This window comes from Fundulus heteroclitus, chromosome 5 (assembly GCF_011125445.2).
Source record: "Fundulus heteroclitus isolate FHET01 chromosome 5, MU-UCD_Fhet_4.1, whole genome shotgun sequence".
Lineage (NCBI taxonomy): Eukaryota > Metazoa > Chordata > Actinopteri > Cyprinodontiformes > Fundulidae > Fundulus > Fundulus heteroclitus.
In genome coordinates, this window is record NC_046365.1 from 12,950,248 (window position 1) to 12,968,576 (window position 18,329).

An 18,329-nucleotide genomic window follows, 5' to 3' on the forward strand; every position below is an offset into this window, starting at 1 on the left:
TCGCTGTTGCTATGACATCGCTGTAACAGACGCTTCAGAGTGATGCATTGTGGGAAACAGACGGCGCTTTTTACAGAGATGCTGTTTTAAAACCGGGTTCAAGGGAATACATTTCATCAACATGAAGGTTGGTACCGAGAAAAGAGCCGCGGAAACAGAAGCTTATCTTCTCCTTTTAGTCTCGCGCTGTGTTTTGTAGCTGAAATGCTCGTCAGCAGGCTAGCGGCTCGGGTAGCTTTCAAGCTATCGCGTTAGCTCAGAAAACGTCGGGTTTGGTCCTGCTACATTTTTCCATTTGTGTTATAGTGATGGCAGTAAACGGTGACCTTTGCTGGGACTGCCAGTGTAATTAGACGAGTTTGCAGCTGGTCGTCGCTGGTAGAAAACACGGTTTTACATATGAAGTCATACAAAAATGTTGGTCTTAAATACCAGGTCTTAAATGTTATAAATGTAACCCTCGATTAAAGCAACAGGAAATACTACACATGTTGTTATTTACTGTGTTTAACAACAGAAAATGTGTGAAAAATGAAACCCGCTTTATAATTTGTCTCCCCATGGAGACTTTTAAGCAAATCTGAAATTGGAATCCATTTGCAGTTTCCAATCCATGTCTTCAGTAAAGTATTACGGTACTTTTAATAAAAAAAAAAAAAAAAAAGTGGCCCCTTATGGATTTTATTTGTTTTGACTTTTTTGTCACATTTACAGCGCATCAAAATAATAAAGAATATATGAAAAAGATGAGTTCAGTGAAAACAAAATGCCCTTTTTGAATGATTATTTCATTTATTAAGGGGGGGCTATATCATCCTACCTGGTTGTGTTCTATAAACCTAGAAACTGTGCCAACAGACGCCTGCAGTCATTTCCATCAAAGTGGAGAACATTGGCACACACTTTATCTGAGATTCAGCCACATCTGAGGGTTCTGAAGTATAAACTGCTTGTTTTCAGGTGAAGCTGCAGCATTTGAGGCTGATCTAAGTTTAGACTGTAGAGGAGCAGGATTAGATTGTTTCACCTGAGCTACAAATGGTGTGGAAGCTGCTCTATAGTATAGTTGTACTGTAATATTTCAACATTGCATAAGTTCATAAAAGGTTATATTAATCTGCTCTTGTGATCCTCGTCTCATTCAGTTTCACAGAGCAATGCAACATATTAGATGTTAAGTGAGGTATTAAGTGGAAAAGCACCAATAAATCAGCTGAACACAAGTATCAGACAAATTCCCCTTAACTGCCTATGCTTAGTAATCGGTGGGTCCATCCATCCATATATCTATTGCCTATATATTTGCTTTTCCTTTCAGTTTTATAGAACATTTTTTTAAAAATTCTATATTAATTGAAAGCATAAAAACTAAAAACCGTGACCGTTTTCATTCAATAAACACCTCAAGCAACACTTTGGACCGTTATGCACTTTGATTTTAGTGGATATCATATATACGTTGGTCATAATTGGAATCAGCAGGTCAGACCTAAAAAAATAAACAGAAACTGGTATCTGCCAGGAAACGTCTGTCCTACAAGGAACGTTCCTCTCCATCATCATGTCTCCAAACGTGTCATGAACGAGGATATCAGCTGAACAGGACAAAACCAATAATGATAAATCAAAATGCTTATTAAGCTGCTTAGTCAAACTGAACTGAATTTTAAGTAACGGTAAACCTGAAGAAGTTAGTTCTTCAGAGGTATCAGAAGTAAATCTACACTTAAACCCTTTTTTTGTCCACAGAGTGTTTTCGTGCTTGCTGACAGAGCTTGGGCGGGTTCTTGTGTTCTTTACAAGTGGCAGAAAAGTCTGGGCAATTACATTGCTGCTGCTGGGTGAGTAACGCTGCGTTTGAACTCGTGATAATAATCCACTTCTCATAAGTCGGTTTCTTCTCACAAGTCTGTTTCTTTCTACACAGGCAGGACAACTCAGTGAAAATCTTTGATCGACATGGCCAGAAGAGGGCTGAACACAACCTTCCGGGGTGAGTGAGAGAAAATCTGGAGGTTTTGTAAAGCGTTTACTCGTTTAAAGATTTCTCAGAGTGTTAACTTCCTCCGTTTCTGCTGCCGCCTGGTAGGCGCTGCGTGGGGATGGACTGGGATAAGGATGGGGACATCCTGGCAGTGATTGCAGCAAAGTCCAGCTCCATCTTCCTCTGGGATGCCAGCGTCAATAAAATGTCGACCATAGAAAGCGGCATGAGGTGTGACGTATAGTTAGAAGAACGTTAACACTGGTCACCATGTTTTGTTACAGATCCCCTGGTGAGAGTTAATATAAGAGCATTCGCCTGCTCACTTCCAATGCTCTGCGTTTATTTTCTTGTTGGGTTTCAGCAAAGATCAGATGACTTTCATCCTGTGGTCAAAAACGAGCCCCCTGTTGGCTGTAGGGACGGCCAAAGGAAACCTGCTGATCTATAATCAACAGACTTCGCGCAAGATACCCATCCTGGGTAAAATTCACACACACACCACAACCCAAGTGTTGATGTTTTGTCAATCCTTAGCCTGTTGTGTTGACCGTGCGTACTTCCCCCCTGCTTGCTGATGAAGGAAAACACACCAAGAAGATCACATGCGGGTGCTGGAGTTCTCAGAATCTGCTGGCTCTGGGAAGTGAAGACAACACTCTGACCATCAGCAACCACGAAGGAGACACACTAAGACAGGTAGTCAGGCTGGAGATCTGTGTATCTAAGCACTGCTCCATCCTAGCATCATGAAGGGGATACATGATGATGCCAGTTTGTCATTATTAAAGATTATGGAAGTAATGAGAAGGATTAGAAAGTTGGTGATGGGGGAAAAAACCCAACCTGTCGGTCTTCTTGATCTTTTGCCAGACATCGCTGAAGGGCGAGCCTGCTGAAATACTATTCTCAGTGATGAAAATGGATGAAAGGTCCTCTCAGGGGGAGAATACTGTAAGTGATCGTCTGCTTCTTCACTTTTTTACCCTGATTCGCACCAATCGGAGTTTCACCGTAGTTACATTTCTCCCATTCAAGTATGAAGAGCAGCTGTATCACTTCTTTTCCATGTGCCACGTGGAAAAGAAGTGCTGTTTCCTGCAGCTGAATCTTGTAGTGTTCTGCTATTTGGCGGCCATGATGGCGTAGCTTTTTCTTTCGTTCCTAAGGAGGTCTGAGTTTCCGTTTTTCAGAAAATGAATTTGATTCAAGTTGGATGTTTACTAATTAAAGTAGCTGCTATAAAAAAAATCAAATGAAAAGAAAATATGAGTGGGAAAGATTTAAAGCCAGCTTTTCCTGAAGCTTATAATTATGTATCAGTGCCTTTAGTCTCACCCCTGGTAAAGATGTGTGGAAAAACCTTGGTTGCATAATCTCACAATGAAAATGTTTAAGGGATCAAACTTTTATTTTGAGTTATTTAGTGAAGACCAAAACTGGAAAAAGAAAAAAAAAAGTTTGGAACAAAATCCCTGGTGGCACAGTTACTGGATGCTGAAAGCCCAATTGTTTGATCCAGTTTAAGTTGCCTTGATTTGTATTTAAAACCTCCTAAAATGTCTTTGCGGTTGAGGACTTTGGCATAGAAACAGGCCCACAGCCTCACAGATCCAACATTTAATTTCCCTCTGAGATTAAATGCGTTTTTTAAATCTCCTTCACCATCCTGCTCTGTATTGTGGCAGCAAAGATCAGGGGTCCCTGTGCACGGTAACCCAAATAAATAATCCCCTCTGTCCCGTCATATTTATGCCCCTCAAACACAGAACGTCAAAGTTTGTAACTTAAAAGTTCCTAAAGCTCTGATCAACTTTCAAAAAGTGAAATAACAAGTGCTTTGGTTGTTACTTCAAGTTATTTTAGACAGGATGGTACTGTGTGCCACTAGTTATTGTGTTAAAACGTTTATTTCTTAAACTGGACTATTTTCTCCACTGTAAAATGTTATGCAAATCAAAGGCTTGATTTTATTTAATTTTGTATGATCGTGCCACTGCAATAATATGCACTTATTTCCATTTTACATGCACTAATGTTCAAATTAACCTCCAAAGTTTCACTTTATTGCTGAAAAGGCTAATTATTTATTTCCTATTTTTATTTTAGTGCTCTTTTTTGTCATTTTTAAACTGTTTTAACTCAAACTCTTGAACTATAAATGTTATTTTTGCCACATTTTAGAATGTGGCCCACATGTACACGTCAGTTTCTACCAAAGTTAGTTGGCGTCGTCCAGAAGGTCAGTTCCAATAGTGTTGATTTTGTCCTGAATAATGTTTAATCTTAGGTGAGTATGTTCGTGGACAAGAAGATCCTGTCGCTTTTCAACATCAACGACCCCCAAAACCCCATCGAGCTGGTCTTTGAGCGCCATTACGGAAGCCTTGTGTCCCATCGCTGGTACCGTTCACCACTCGCTCTCCTCTTAACGCGGACACGACGTCAAGGCTGACATAGTTGTGCTGAAATTCACCAGTGGGTGTCCCGACTGTGCAGGTTTGGCGATGGGTACATTCTGGTGGGCTTTTCCCTGGGATACTTCGTGGTTATCTCCACACACATCAGGGAGATCAGGTCTGAGCTCTACCAGGCTCACAACCATAAAGACAGTCTGTACAGCGTGGCCATCTCAACTGCACTAAACAAAGCCGCTTCCTGTGGGGACAACTGGTAGGCACATACCTTATTACCTTATTTTTTTTACTTAGTTAAAGTGAAAAAAATAATAATTTGTGGCTCATTTGCAGCATAAAGATCCACGAGCTGTCTGATCTCAAAGACATCAGCAGTGTTGTTCAGTTGGATGACGAGACCAAAGGTGAGCCAGCCCCCCTCCTTTCTACCCAGTTAGATGTTGCAGGGCTCTGTCGAACACGTCACCTAGCTGTCTGCCTCCGCTCCTGCAGGTCTGGATCAGCTGAGCTGGACGGATGACGGCCAGCTTCTGGCACTTTCCACTCAGAGGGGCACCATTCACGTGTTCCTGACCAAGCTGCCAATTCTGGGGGACAGTTTTGGTACCCGGCTGGCCTACCTCACCTCCCTGCTGGAGGTCACCGTCTCCAACCAGGTGGAGGGGGTGAGAACGCGCTCTCGCACACACACGCACATGCAGAAAAGCCATCAGATTCAAATGAGACCAATGCATTTCCAAAACCGCGTTCCTTCCAGGAGAGCCCTGTGGTAATCCAGGTGGAGGTGGAGCCCACATTCGTCGCAGTGGGACCGTACCATGTGGCCGTGGGGATGAACAACAGAGCCTGGTTTTACGGTAAAATTACATCATAAATGTGTGAGCTGCTTTTTCCACACACACACCCCTCCTCTTGCCTCACTTTAAGATCTTGTGTGCGTCACTTAGGTTTGTCAAAGTTCAAAGACATCGAGTATTTGGGGACCATAGCCAGCATGTGCCTTAACGCTGACTACGCTGCAGCTCTGTTTGAAGGAAAGGTGCAGCTGCACATGGTGAGGCTCCTGCTGTTTGGGCCGCGCAGCTCGTATCTCACAGGAAACGGCAGCGTTAAAAAAAAAAAGCCCTGTGTCTGTTTCAGATTGAAGGCAGAGATACGGAGGACAGGAAGCAGATGAAGCTTTTCCCAGATGACAACAGGAAAGGCCGGATCCTCTGCCACGCCCTAACTGCGGACTTTCTTTACTATGGCACTGATGTAAGGAGCTTTGAACTCATTCAATTCAATTAAATTTTATTTATATGGCGCCTATTCATGAAACATGTCATCTCAAGGCACTTTCCAAAGTCAAATTCAATCATATTATACAGATTGGTCAAAAAATTTCCTATATAAGGGAACCCAGTAGATTACATCAAGTCTTGACAAGCAGCATTCACTCCTCCTGAAAGAGCGTAGAGCCAGAGTCGTCTGCATTGTCCATGGCTTTGCAACAATCCTTCATAGGGAGCAAGCATGAAGCGACAGTGGGAAGAAAAACTCCCCTTTAACGGGAAGGAAAAATCTCCAGCAGAACCAGGCTCAGTATGAACGGTCATCTGCCTCAAACGACTGGGGGTTAGAGAAGACAGAGCAGAGACACAGAAAGAGAGACAAAAAAGCACAGAAGCACACATTGATCCAGTAATCTGTTCTACATTAGATGGTAATAGCGGGTGATCCGTCTTCTCTGGATGATGTCACAGTTAACAGAACAGCAGACCAGGTGTACCTACTATGAAGAAAAAAGAGAGAGAACAAAAAGTTAAAAGCTGAAATGATGACAAGCAATGGAAATTGGAGAGCAGTAGGAGAACTCATCAGAGTTAGAAAAATAGGCCCTGATGTCCTCCAGCAGCCTAAGCCTATAGCAGCGTAACTATAGAGATAACTCAGCTTAACATGAGCCACTCCAACTATATGCTTTGTTCCTGATGAAAAGGAAAAGAGGCTACAATGAAATGATTTTGATCAAAGCATATTTACCATGTGTTAAAATGGTCCAGTTAAAGTTCACACCCAGTTCATCAAGTAAAATGTTTAGGAAAAACAAGTATCTTTGTCATTCTGCTTCACAATTATCCACTTCTTTCTTTTGGTCTATCGCATGAAACCGCCGTTAAATACATTGAAGTTTGTGGCTGTAAAGTGACAAAATGTAAAAAAAAAAACAAAAAAAAACTTCAAGGGTATGAAAAGTCTTAGAAAGTGCTTTAACAGGAAGGTATTTTACTTTAATCTATGACAGTGTTCTTTGAGGTCAAGTGTCAGTCTTAGCTCGGTTTGGTCCTGCTAACCTGTTTCTCCTCAGCTGGGCAACGTGGTGTGTGTGCTGGTGGAGGACTGGGAGACCGTGAACAGCTACAGCCATTCGGTCGGCGTGAGGAAGGTGTTCCCGGACCCAAACGGCACGTGGTTGGTGTTCATCGATGACAAGAACGGCGGCTTCCTGTTCTCCCCTGCAAACGTCAGTATGCTTGACGGCTCGCTGTTTCTGAACTGAATACACGCGTTTCAACCGTGTGCCGCTGCTCGAGTATTTCTTCATACGAATGGACACTCAGCATTTAGCCATTAAATGTTTGACATAACGATGATCATTGCATCAAAAACTTTGGCTTCTTTACTCTCTGCTTTTGTCTTAATGTGCATTTATTCACATTTTCTTTATCACCCAGCACAAAAAAGCAGTAGGTTGAAAATGAGACGAAATAAAAGCCTCAAAATTGACTTTGGTATTCCCAGTTCTGGAGAAGAATCAAAATAAACGTTAGTCTCTATCTCATATCTCATTCCCTGAAGGTTTCTGCCTTCCTACCAGCCAAAATGTGCAGGAACCCTGATATTTGCAGCTGCTTTAAAGACTCCTTGTCTGTTGGTCTATGTGTCACTTGCAGGCGACGGTGTCCTGCTTCGAGCTCCCCAACTTTTCCCCCACCATCACAGGAGTGCTGTGGGACAACTGGCACGCAGACAGAGGCGTGTTTGTGGCTTTCGACGACGACAAGGTCTACACCTACGCTCTGCACAAAACGACTATATACGGTAGGAAGACGCCTCCTCTCCATCAGACACAGCAGCAGCGTTGACGGCACGTTTCACTTAGCTCCCCCGTGGTGGTGCCCAGGTCCCCAGGTGGTGTTGGTGGGGAGCACGGCTCTGCTCTACTCCCAGAGGCCTCTGCTCTTGTACAACGGCGAGCTGACCTGTCAGACGACCAGCGGCAAGACGAGCGAAGTGGCTCTGAGCACTCACTCGTTTCTCAAAAGCTCGCCCGACGCGAGGAAGGACTCGCCGTCGGAGCTCAGCAAGCAGCTCGCTCAGGCTCTCAAGCTCAAAAGGTCAGTCAGGCCGTCAGAGCCGTGAATACGTTTCCTGCTTTTCAAGCAGGTTCAGGTGGGAGATTGTTAATTTGATCAGATGCTGCTTTCTAAAAATGTCCTTCCAGTCCATGGGAGAGCTTCCTTTCTGACTCCCATGATGTGAAGCGAGACAATTTTAAGCACCTTGGAAATGTTGATCAGAATCAGACTTTGATTCCAACTTTGAATCTACGTGAAACCCAAAAAAATAAATGATATCTGGATGCAAAATATTTAAGCTGGTAAATTTAAATAGTTTACTGGGTTAAGGGAGGATGGGCCAGCTAGTCAGGAGCAGTGGCAGAACAAAATGCCGGATTTGAATTATTATTATTATTATTGTTATTATAGTACTGGAACGGTGGTTACCTTGGTGAGAGTCCTTTCATAATGTTCTTCTACGTGTGTCCTTGTTTTGTTTCCTCATCGGATTTTACGTGCACATTTGCACATATGCCATCAGACCGTTGCACTGCAGAAAGTTGGACTCTGAACTGCTCAAGCCACAAAATGGACATTGTAATTTACTGAATTTTACCGTGATTTTCCAAGCTGTATGCAAACGAAATTTTGTTCTGTACGCACTCTGTGCATGCAGGATAACAAATAAAGTTGTCTAAGTCTTTTATGGCAGAATTTAAATGGAGTTGAATGATACTTTTAGCATCCTAAGGACAGTTTATGTTCCTCTACGTTCAAGTGAAGCCCAGAACACAGATTTTTCAGAATCCCTGTGAAGGCACATGTCTCCCACCCAAAAGAAATGAGAACAATTCGTTGTTTTTGTTTTCAGGTTCCAGGAGGCCTGGAGTCTGTGCAAGTCTGGAGGCAGCGCCGCTGACTGGGCCCAGTTAGGCAAAGCCTGTTTGGTCCACATGGAGGTGGAGCTGGCCATTCAGATCTACCGCATGAGTGGCAACGTGGGCATGGTCCTGTCATTACAGAGTTTCCAGGTTCTTAGCAATTACCATATTGGTTGTATCTTTGACACACCCCTCATATGAGATGATATCCGCCAGTTGTCACGCAACACATGTCTATGAATTTACCTCCTTGCAGGGTATAGAGGACAAAAATCTACTGGCAGGACATTTAGCCATGTTCTTGGATGAGTACAACCTGGCGCAGGATCTTTACCTGTCCTCAAGCTGCCCAGTAGCTGCTCTGGAGGTGTGTTTTAATTAATGCCTTTGATTGTTAGGCTGTCTAGTAAAACCTCTGTGTAATAGATGTGTAATAAAACAGGGCTGGACGATATAGAAAAAAAAGCATATTGATAAAATAGAAATCATATTGATCGATTTCCATAATTATCAACAAATTCAAAACATATTTTAAGAGCAGCCCTCGCCATTTTATGTTGTTGCTTAATTACCTATTTTTAGACACAGAACACACAAATGCTTTATTCAGCCAACCTTTTACCAAAACGGTAAGTATTTAAAAAATGAAAAAGATCACGTGCTCTTTGAACTCTCTGAAGGGGGCGGAGCTTTACTGGGTCTGCGTTTGTGATTGGTTGGGAGGATGTAGTGACAATAAAATATGTAAAATGGCTAGAATGCAAAAGGAAGGAAAACTGTTATTCTGTTGAACTTTTTATTAACCCTTTTTTTTCTATCATCGATATACGTCCATCGATTGATATATATTGTTATTGAATTATCGTCCAGCCTTATAATAAAAACAATAAAGACAACATGGTGACGTGATGTTTGTGTTTAAGATGCGAAGAGACCTGTTACACTGGGACAGCGCTCTTATGTTGGCCAAGAGGCTGGCAGAAGACCAGATTCCCTTCATATCCAAAGAGTACGCAGTCCACCTGGAGTTCATGTAGGTGCAGACCCACACACACACACACACACACACACACACACACACACACACACACACACACACACACACACACACACACACACACACACACACACTGTATGGGTGCTTTTTCCCACCACTGATGAATTTTCAAATGGTTCCAGCGGGTTCCAGGTGAATCCCTGATGAACCATGATGTGCTCAATATTGGCTGCTTACCCATCAGTGGATCACAAAGACTTAAACTCCAACATAGTCAAACAGACACACACACACACACACACATACACGGTATGCACCGTTTAAAGACTGTTTCTGATCACTGTTTAAATCTCTCTCCCTCCAGCGGAGATTATGTCAATGCCCTGGCGCACTATGAAAAAGGCGTGACGCACAATAACAAAGTAAGTGCAGTCACAATTTTTATTCAAGGCTAAGATTTAAATAAAGAAGTGGGTAAATTAAATTTGAGATTTCTTGGAAGTCACGTTAGACAAACTGCTCCCTGTTCGGTTCTCACGTTCCTCGTCCCTCGTCGCAGTTCCAGGAGCACGATGAGGCGTGCCAGGCTGGTGTAGCCAGGATGTCCATCAGGATGGGGGACATACGAAGAGGAGCAGCTCAGGCTATTCAGCACCCAAGCAGAGTCCTAAAGAAGGAATGTGGAGCCATACTGGAGAGCATGAAGGTATGTATCCCCTTGCTGCTAAAACACTCTGTGGTTTGTTTCTAAAGTCGCCATTTCCTTCTAGTTCTGAAAGCAGATCTGCTCCTATAATAGCTCTGCCGTGCAAGCAGCCTCTAAAGAATCAAGAGGCTTTATTATCATTATGTGACCAGAGTAACATTTTGGTGAATGCACACATAACGCACAGACAAAAATCAAAATCACACATGGAAAAACAAAGAATGGGCCTTCCTAGAGAAGACCCTCAGAAATGTAAAAACACAATATGAAAGAAAGCAAAAATTTAAGGTTAAGCTGTACATCAGAGGAGAAAGACTTATCCGAAGGAGAAATATGCTGCGCTAATACGGCATATTCAGATATTAATAAAATGCTTAGGTTAAAAAGAAAAGAGGAGAAGCAGCAGTCGAGAGTAATGTAAAAAAAAAAAAAACAATTTTCCTGAATGTACCAGAGAAACACTTCTTCAGATGCTAAAAGGTGCGCAAATATCATTAGTATCATGTAAAAGTGACGTGTTCAAGTTAAAAAAGAGGGAGAAAAGCAGTCTCTTTACAAAATGATGTAAAAAATTAGCAATTTGCATGGATGTCCAAACAAACACTCCGTGAGAAGTTATAGCATAAGAAGTAATAGGCATTATCATGTGAGAGACGGTGTAGTAATTCTCAGTGGGATCAGGAACCTGTGGACCCATGTTTGTAAACATATCACAGACCATGTACTGGGCTGGTGGTTTATTTGATTCTTAGTAGTGGCGATAGCCTTCACCGCTTTGGGAAGGAAGCTGTTTTTAGGTCTATTAGTTTTTGATTTAATCTTCCTGAATGATTTACCTGATGGAAATGGGACAAACAGGGCATTGCCCGGATGGGTGGAATCTGTGGCAATTCGTCTGGCCCTTTTCTGGACTCTTGCAGCATAAACCATGTCTAGATTGTGTACACGGCATCCCACAATCCCCTGTGCTGACCTCACCACCCGTGCTAAATCCTTCCTCTCCTGTGCAGCTCCTTTACCACAGTTATGCTGAGACGCAGGATGCTTTCAACTGTAGCTCTATAAAAGTTTATGAACAGCTGAGTAGAAAAGTCCAGTCCTTTTCAGTTTCCTGAGGAAGAGGAGCCGTTGTTGGGTCTTTCAGATAATAATCTGAAAATTGAGGAGATTGCCCTGCTCCCTTAATTTCCCTTTGATGCTTCTTGGCTGACCTTAACTGAAGCTTTTATGTTTTTGATGGCTTGATTTCTTTGTGTGTGTTTCGTCGCAGCAATTCTCTGAAGCGGCTCAGCTGTATGAAAAGGGGCTATATTACGATAAGGCTGCGTCGGTTTACATTCGCTGCAAGAACTGGTGAGATGCGCCTCCAGCACTCAGGGTTTCTTAGTCTGTCCTCTTTAACGTACCTCAACTTTTTCCATCTCTGTCCTCAGGGCGAAGGTGGGAGAGCTTCTGCCAAACGTCTCCTCGCCAAAGATTCATCTCCAGTACGCGAAGGCCAAGGAGGCCGACGGCAAGTGGGTTCTCCGTTTCCCGGATCTTAGATCTTCTGATAATACTGTGTGTTTAAAAAAAAGTCCCAAACAATAAGCTCTGTGTACATCAGATATAAAGAAGCAGCTCGGGCCTATGAGAGCGCAAAGGACTGGGATAACATGATCCGCGTGCTGCTGGACCACCTGAACAATCCGGAGGATGCAGTTCGCGTCGTCAGGGAGACTCAGAGCCTCGACGGAGCAAAAATGGTCGCCAGGTAGGATAAAAAAAAAAGGCTTAAAAGATGGATGCACAGCCGAAAGCTGCGAGGTGTTTTCCTCATTTATGTAATAAATCTGCACTTAATTTGCCTCAAATGATGTATCCTGAACTCTCACATCAGTCTGTATCTCCTTTAGTGGCACTATAGTACCGTCCAGCCACAACGTTGGTGCCTTTTAGGACGTTTTACTGGCCTTTTGGTTCCTTTATTATGTTCTTTTGCATTGTTTTCTTCTCCTGAATCTAAAGAGTCTGGCACGGTTCTTTGAAAAAAAAAAAAAACTTCCTTTAGAGCAGGGGTGTCAAACTCATTTTGGTTTAGGGGCCGCATTCAGCTTAATCTGATCTCAAGAGGGCCACACGAGTAAACTCATTGCAAGATTAAATAGAACTAATAAAAGTGGACTTGTTGTTGATTTTTATATTAAGTTAATTTCACTTTTACACAATATATTATGAATAACCTCAGCGTTTTTAAGAAAAGTATGTGCAATTTCAACAATACTTTTACTCAGTTAAACATTTACTTGTGCATCATGCATAAGAACTGATCACAGTGATTATACAATGTTGAAAAACATTTATTCACATTTTTTGGAACTTAAAAACACTGTCCTACATGACAAAATACATCAAACAGATAAAAATTAAGAAATTATTTGAATTTTTCCACACCTGAAGCTTAATCTGCTAATTAAAACACAACGCCCCTCGTGGACAATATAGGAACTGCAGATTTTCAATTAAACGAAGTACATGTTTTTTTTCAATAATTGTTTTATCATTCTCTTCCTTTTATCTTGTCCACTTGTGAAAGTCAAATCTGATGAGCTCTTTGTGGCATCTTATTGCCACATTGCCAGACAGGACACTGGGAGAAAAAAAAAAATTTTTTTTTTTTTTTTTTATTATGATAATGCATTTAGCCACAAGGCCGGACTAAATTGTTCGGCGGGCCGGATCCGGCCCGCGGGCCGTATGTTTGACACCCCTGCTTTAGAGCAACGACAGCTCCAGGTGAAAACCTACACATTGGTTCATTTTCCTGCTGCCTTTGCTTCATGTTAACTCGTGTTGTTGTTTTTTTAGTGGTGAACGCCTAAAATAAGTCGGATCATTTGTGTCACTTCTCCATAACTATTTATCTCATCTGTCTGTGCCACAGGTTCTTCCTGCGCCTAAACGACTATGGATCAGCCATCCACTTCCTGGTTCTGTCTCAGTGTAACGACGAGGCCTTCCAGCTGGCTCAGCAGCACGGACAGATGGAGGTCTACGCAGACATCATCGGTCAGTCTCTCCCTCTACCCATGTCTACGCGTCCTCTACACACTCAAACCCAACCATTGGTTCCTGCTGTTTGTATTTGTGACCATCAGGCCCTGAAGCCACGCAGGAGGACTACCAGAGCATTGCTCTGTACTTCGAGGGGGAAAAGAAGCACTTTCTGGCGGGCAAGTTTTTTCACAAGTGCGGGCAGTACGGCAGAGTAAGAGGCACAGACGTATCCGTTCACTCATCAGTCTCTTCATACCTAGAACGTTTCCTACAGCTTCACATTCTCGTTCCCCGGTCAGGCGCTGAACCATTTCCTGAAGTGTCCCGAAACCGAAGACAACCAGGCGATCGAGTTGGCCATTGAGACGGTGAGAGGCGCTTGACTTGTGGGCAAAACGAAGCGTCTGTTGAGCTGAGCGTGAGCTTCTGGGTGTGTGTTCCCTAATCAGGTGAGACAGGCCAAGGACAGCGCCCTGACCAATCAGCTGATTGAATATCTCCTGGGGGAAAGTGACGGGATGCCCATGGTAATCAGCACTGTACTGCAGCATGTCCACAGATTTAAATAACGTGTGTTTAAATGTGTCCTTTGTGTCTTTTTTTTTGTTTATTCAAATGTTGCACCAGAATGTTTTCACAAACGCTGCAGAGAAAATAGTTTCTCCTACATGTTTGGAAGAGCAGAGGGAATCGCGCTGGATTTTCTAGGAATAAAAATCTGTCCAACCAGCAAATCTAGTAAAACCAGAGACATGCATATAACCACACCTTCCTGTCAAGCTAAACTTTTCCAGCTTTAGGTCTGTTAGGATTACCAACTTATCTCTGTTCGCTAAGTGCCAAGCTAATGAGTAAAACAGATTTTTAGACTATGTGCATGCAGCATTTAGTAGAATAGTCTGTAAACTTTATGGATCAGGTAAAAGGCTCTCTGTGTCCTTGAACTGAGGTCGCCGTGGCCGAACGCTTCAACGCTTTTCCTCAGACCAAAAGACATAACTCCAAGCAACGTAGATCTTTGTCCCTGAGAGCATAATCAATAATAACCTGGATAGTGACGAGCTGAAATGCGTCCCTTCTTCCCAGGACGGAAAGTACCTGTTCCGTCTCTACATGGCCCTGCAGCGATACAGCGAGGCGGCTCACACCGCCATCATTATTGCCAGAGAGGAGCAGTCGGCAGGTGAGCACCTTCTCACACGAGCTGGCCTTCCAGTAGCAGCACAGCGCTGCGTGTGTCAATAAGAGGTGTTTTTTTTTTTATTTATTTTACTGTGTTTTTCTGCGTGTAACAATCGCAGGGAACTACCGTAACGCCCGCGATGTGCTGTTCAGCATGTACACGGAGCTGCAGGCTCAGAAGATCAAGGTCCCCGCAGAGATGGCCACCAATCTGATGATGCTCCACTCGTATCTGCTGGTCAAGGTAACGAGCCGTCCTGCTCGGGAGAAATTAATCTCCGCCCTTTATCTTCAGAGCCGCTCGGTCTGCAGTTACAGCCGCAAAGGCGTTCTCGTCTCGTTTTGTTTTTTTTCCCTCCAGATCCACGTGAGGAAAGGAGATCACCTCAAAGGGGCACGGATGCTCATTCGGGTCAGCAACAACATCAGCAAGTTTCCTTCACGTGAGTTCATAGACACAGGTCTGCCTGCACACGTGTCTGCTCGCTGGATTTTAACCCTCTGTGTGTGTGTGTGTGTGTGTGTGTGTGTGTGTATAAAGACGTCGTCCCCATTCTGACGTCAGCTGTTATCGAATGCCAGCGCGCCGGGCTCAAGAACTCGGCCTTCAGCTTTGCGGCCATGCTGATGAGGCCGGAGTACCGCAACCAGATAGACCCAAAGTACAGGAAGAAGATCGAGGCTTTGGTCCGGTGAGCCATGAGTTGGTGGTAAAATGGTCTCCAGTCTCATGGTGTTTAACTTGTGTGTGGTCAGGCTGGAGTTTTTACCTTTTTATCTCCCGTCCTGCACGCCTTCTGAATCCTGGTTGTTGGGTTTTTATTGTTCTGCCCGCAGGCATCCTGACACTTCGGAGTTAGAGGAGGAAACCACTCCCTGTCCTTTCTGTGGCTTCCAGCTGCCGCAGAACGACCTGCTGTGCCCCTCATGCAAGAACAACCTACCCTACTGCATCGCCACGGTAATGACGGCGTGACCGCTCGTCTGCATTTCTTTAAGCGACACCCGTCCACCTGAAACGTTCACCTTTTCTCTCCATCAGGGACGCCACATGCTGAAAGAAGACTGGTCCATCTGTCCTCACTGTGAATTCCCGGCGCTCTACTCTCAGTTCATTCTGTAAGTCCATTCATAAAAACTATACTTTGTGCTGATGACTGTAACAAAGCGGCGTCACTACCAACTTTAAGTCTGCTCCCTCTTTGTCGAAGCGCAGTTTTGCTTTTACGGCACAGTGGATCAACCACGTGTCGTCAGCGTAGCAGAGGAACTTCACATTATGTCGTGTAGCTAAAGGTCACCGTTCCATGCTAAACTCGGCCCTAAACATTTGAATTGGAGATAAATATTTAGGTCCAAATTAAAGGTTTGGAGCCAATCAGCTGAACCACAGCTGGACTCCAAGCTGTAGAAACGTCTCTAGGTGAGGAGGAGTGGGAAAACGGTCAACCTGAACTCATTTTTTGGCTTCATTGCAAAAGCTGGAAACACTTCTGAAAAGTTATTTTTTTTTTATCTCTATTTGCAAAGATTTAAAAACAAAATCACGTCATTAGAACGTGTTGTGTGCAGTTTTGAGAAAAAAATAACTTGAATCCATTCTGGATTAAGAGAATCACTGAATACTTTCTGGGTGAACCTTACCTGACTCCGCCAGATAGATTTGCTCCGCATATCCATCTGGAAACCTTCCGTTGAAGTAATTTTGGGAAGGGGCGAAAATTCTGGTTAGCTGATTGGCCTATGTTGGTGATAGACAGGCCAAATGAACCAATCAGATTCGTCCTCGCTCTGTTACGAGCAACGACGAAAACACAACCACAAGCCAAGCTACTCTTGCTGCTGCAGGTAAAGGCTCGTTAGCTCAGCAAAGAAATACTCTGTAATTCCGATAAAACTTGCTCGATAGCCACGCTAACGCTAGTTTCATCGGCTGAAGCCGCCATGTTCTTTAGACTGAACTGTCGCGCTTCTCGTTGCGTCACGCCTCAACCCGCCTCAAAGCCAACGCTGATTGGACGTTCGTTTGGTGAACGGCTCCAAATTTTCTTTAACGGAAAGTAGCCAGACTGATCTGCGAGTGAAACCTTGAAAGCTCGCGAGATCAGGATGGTCTCACGAGGCTAGGGTGAACCATAAAACAGACAAAATCTACAGTATTATATACATTTATAACGTATTCTTAATCAACCTTTAAAAAGTACACTTTAAACAATTAAAAGCACAAAATCTGACATTCATGAGAAGTGAACATGCTCTCTGTGCTTGTATTCACAAAGATCCTCAGAGGCCTCTCAGAGCTCCTAGCTTAATCTAAAAATTTCTACCTAGGATTTTTTCTTAAGAGTGATTCAGATGCTGCTGAGAGCCACTCAGAGAGGAAATGAAGGACATTTTTATCTTAGTGAGGAGGTGTGGTTGACCCTGTTGCTAGGTGTGACGCTGTCTTTTAAAAGCTGTGATTGGTTGATGGTACAAGAAAAAAAAATACAAATGCGCTCCTAGTATCAAAGGAGAGAAATTACCTGATTAGACTGAAGAAATGTCTCATGATGATGAAACTCTGTAAAAATTGTCACAGCATCAAAATGTCTAAATTCACCTTATTTACCTCCTCATTATTTTGATTAGCTTATTTTTACTCGCCAGTCATTTTACTACTTTATCTATTTGATATTAATGTGCTCTCACCTCTCAGCATTTTACTGGGATTGCATGCTTGTATAAAGCGGTTAGATTTGGTAAAACGGCCGACATAAAATGGAGGAAAAAAGGTGGAAAAAAGCAAACTGGACAGCAGTGCTGGACAGCACACAGCTCTGGGAAGAGAATAGAGCAGTGTTTTAAAAGTAAATTGGTCCTTGGATCGCGGCACGAATACAGACTTTGAAGCGTATTGCTGCAGATCAATGCATCTTTTTCTCTGCGAGTCCTGGTGCTTTTACGCACCGGCCTGGTGAGAAGCGCTACGTGCAGCAAAAACCAGGAGATGGCATCACACAAGCATACATAGATGACCATTTAGGCTACCTACATTATCATGCAATGCAGTAAACACGTTATCACCTCTTTTATGTATATTCTTTGTCAATTTCTCCACTTTTTATTCATGATTATATAATATTTTTCCTATTTACTTATCCTCAACAAAATTAAGTTACTATAGCCACACCTTAAACCCATCAGGCTGCTGAGACTAAATAATTTCCTTCTATAGTGATAAAGTTTCTCGTCTGTATATTAATAATTGGATGATGGTTAAAGGTTACGTGCTCATTTCCACTTTTCTTTCTAAGAGCACTTTGATCGTGGTTAACGTGTAACTTTGCTGCAGGCTGCTGGAAACCGAGTCTGTGTGTCCGATGTGCTCCGGGAATCTGAGTGCCAAACAGGTGGAGAAGATCTTGGACTGTTCCAAATACCTTCACAATGACGACCTGGACCAATGACCTCCTCCTTCACCACCAAACCAGGGACCAGTTTGGAGACAATGATGCGCGCGTCGCCCTGAGAAACTGTGAATGTTTGTTCTTAAAGCTCATGGGTGAAAGCTTTTAATGTGTTATGTTTCCTAGTGAACTGTAGATTTATGTCCGTTGTGTAAAATATGTTCCTGATCAGTCAAAGCTGGTTGCAGTCTTTCACGCCCCGAGTGGAAATGCAGATGTTAGTGAGAAAAAAACACTAAGATTGTGTAAAATATCAGTGCTACTGAAGTTCTGAATCTTCATTTCATATTTGTAAAAAAAAAAAAGTATTTTCTTATAATGTAAATATGAAATAAATTGTCTTCAAATTGGACT

At 43.1% G+C, this 18,329-nt stretch overlaps 1 protein-coding gene across 1 annotated transcript; it reads left to right on the forward strand.

Moving 5' to 3' along the window:
- The first annotated feature begins 9 nt into the window (after nt 1–9).
- On the forward strand, nt 10–18,197 carry wdr19 (WD repeat domain 19). Its single transcript, XM_012865540.3, has 36 exons — nt 10–127; nt 1,750–1,841; nt 1,928–1,993; nt 2,090–2,215; nt 2,349–2,467; nt 2,568–2,683; nt 2,858–2,938; nt 4,275–4,387; nt 4,484–4,657; nt 4,735–4,805; nt 4,894–5,066; nt 5,159–5,258; nt 5,349–5,455; nt 5,542–5,658; nt 6,752–6,907; nt 7,338–7,485; nt 7,568–7,781; nt 8,596–8,755; nt 8,862–8,972; nt 9,529–9,638; nt 9,967–10,024; nt 10,162–10,308; nt 11,579–11,661; nt 11,742–11,825; nt 11,915–12,061; nt 13,232–13,356; nt 13,446–13,555; nt 13,644–13,712; nt 13,794–13,871; nt 14,431–14,527; nt 14,646–14,770; nt 14,888–14,969; nt 15,068–15,218; nt 15,364–15,487; nt 15,569–15,645; nt 17,861–18,197. Exons 1-36 carry the CDS (start codon nt 122–124, stop codon nt 17,973–17,975), a joined length of 4,032 nt encoding a protein of 1,343 aa, XP_012720994.2. The 5' UTR covers nt 10–121; the 3' UTR covers nt 17,976–18,197.
- Nucleotides 18,198–18,329: the final 132 nt, after the last annotated feature.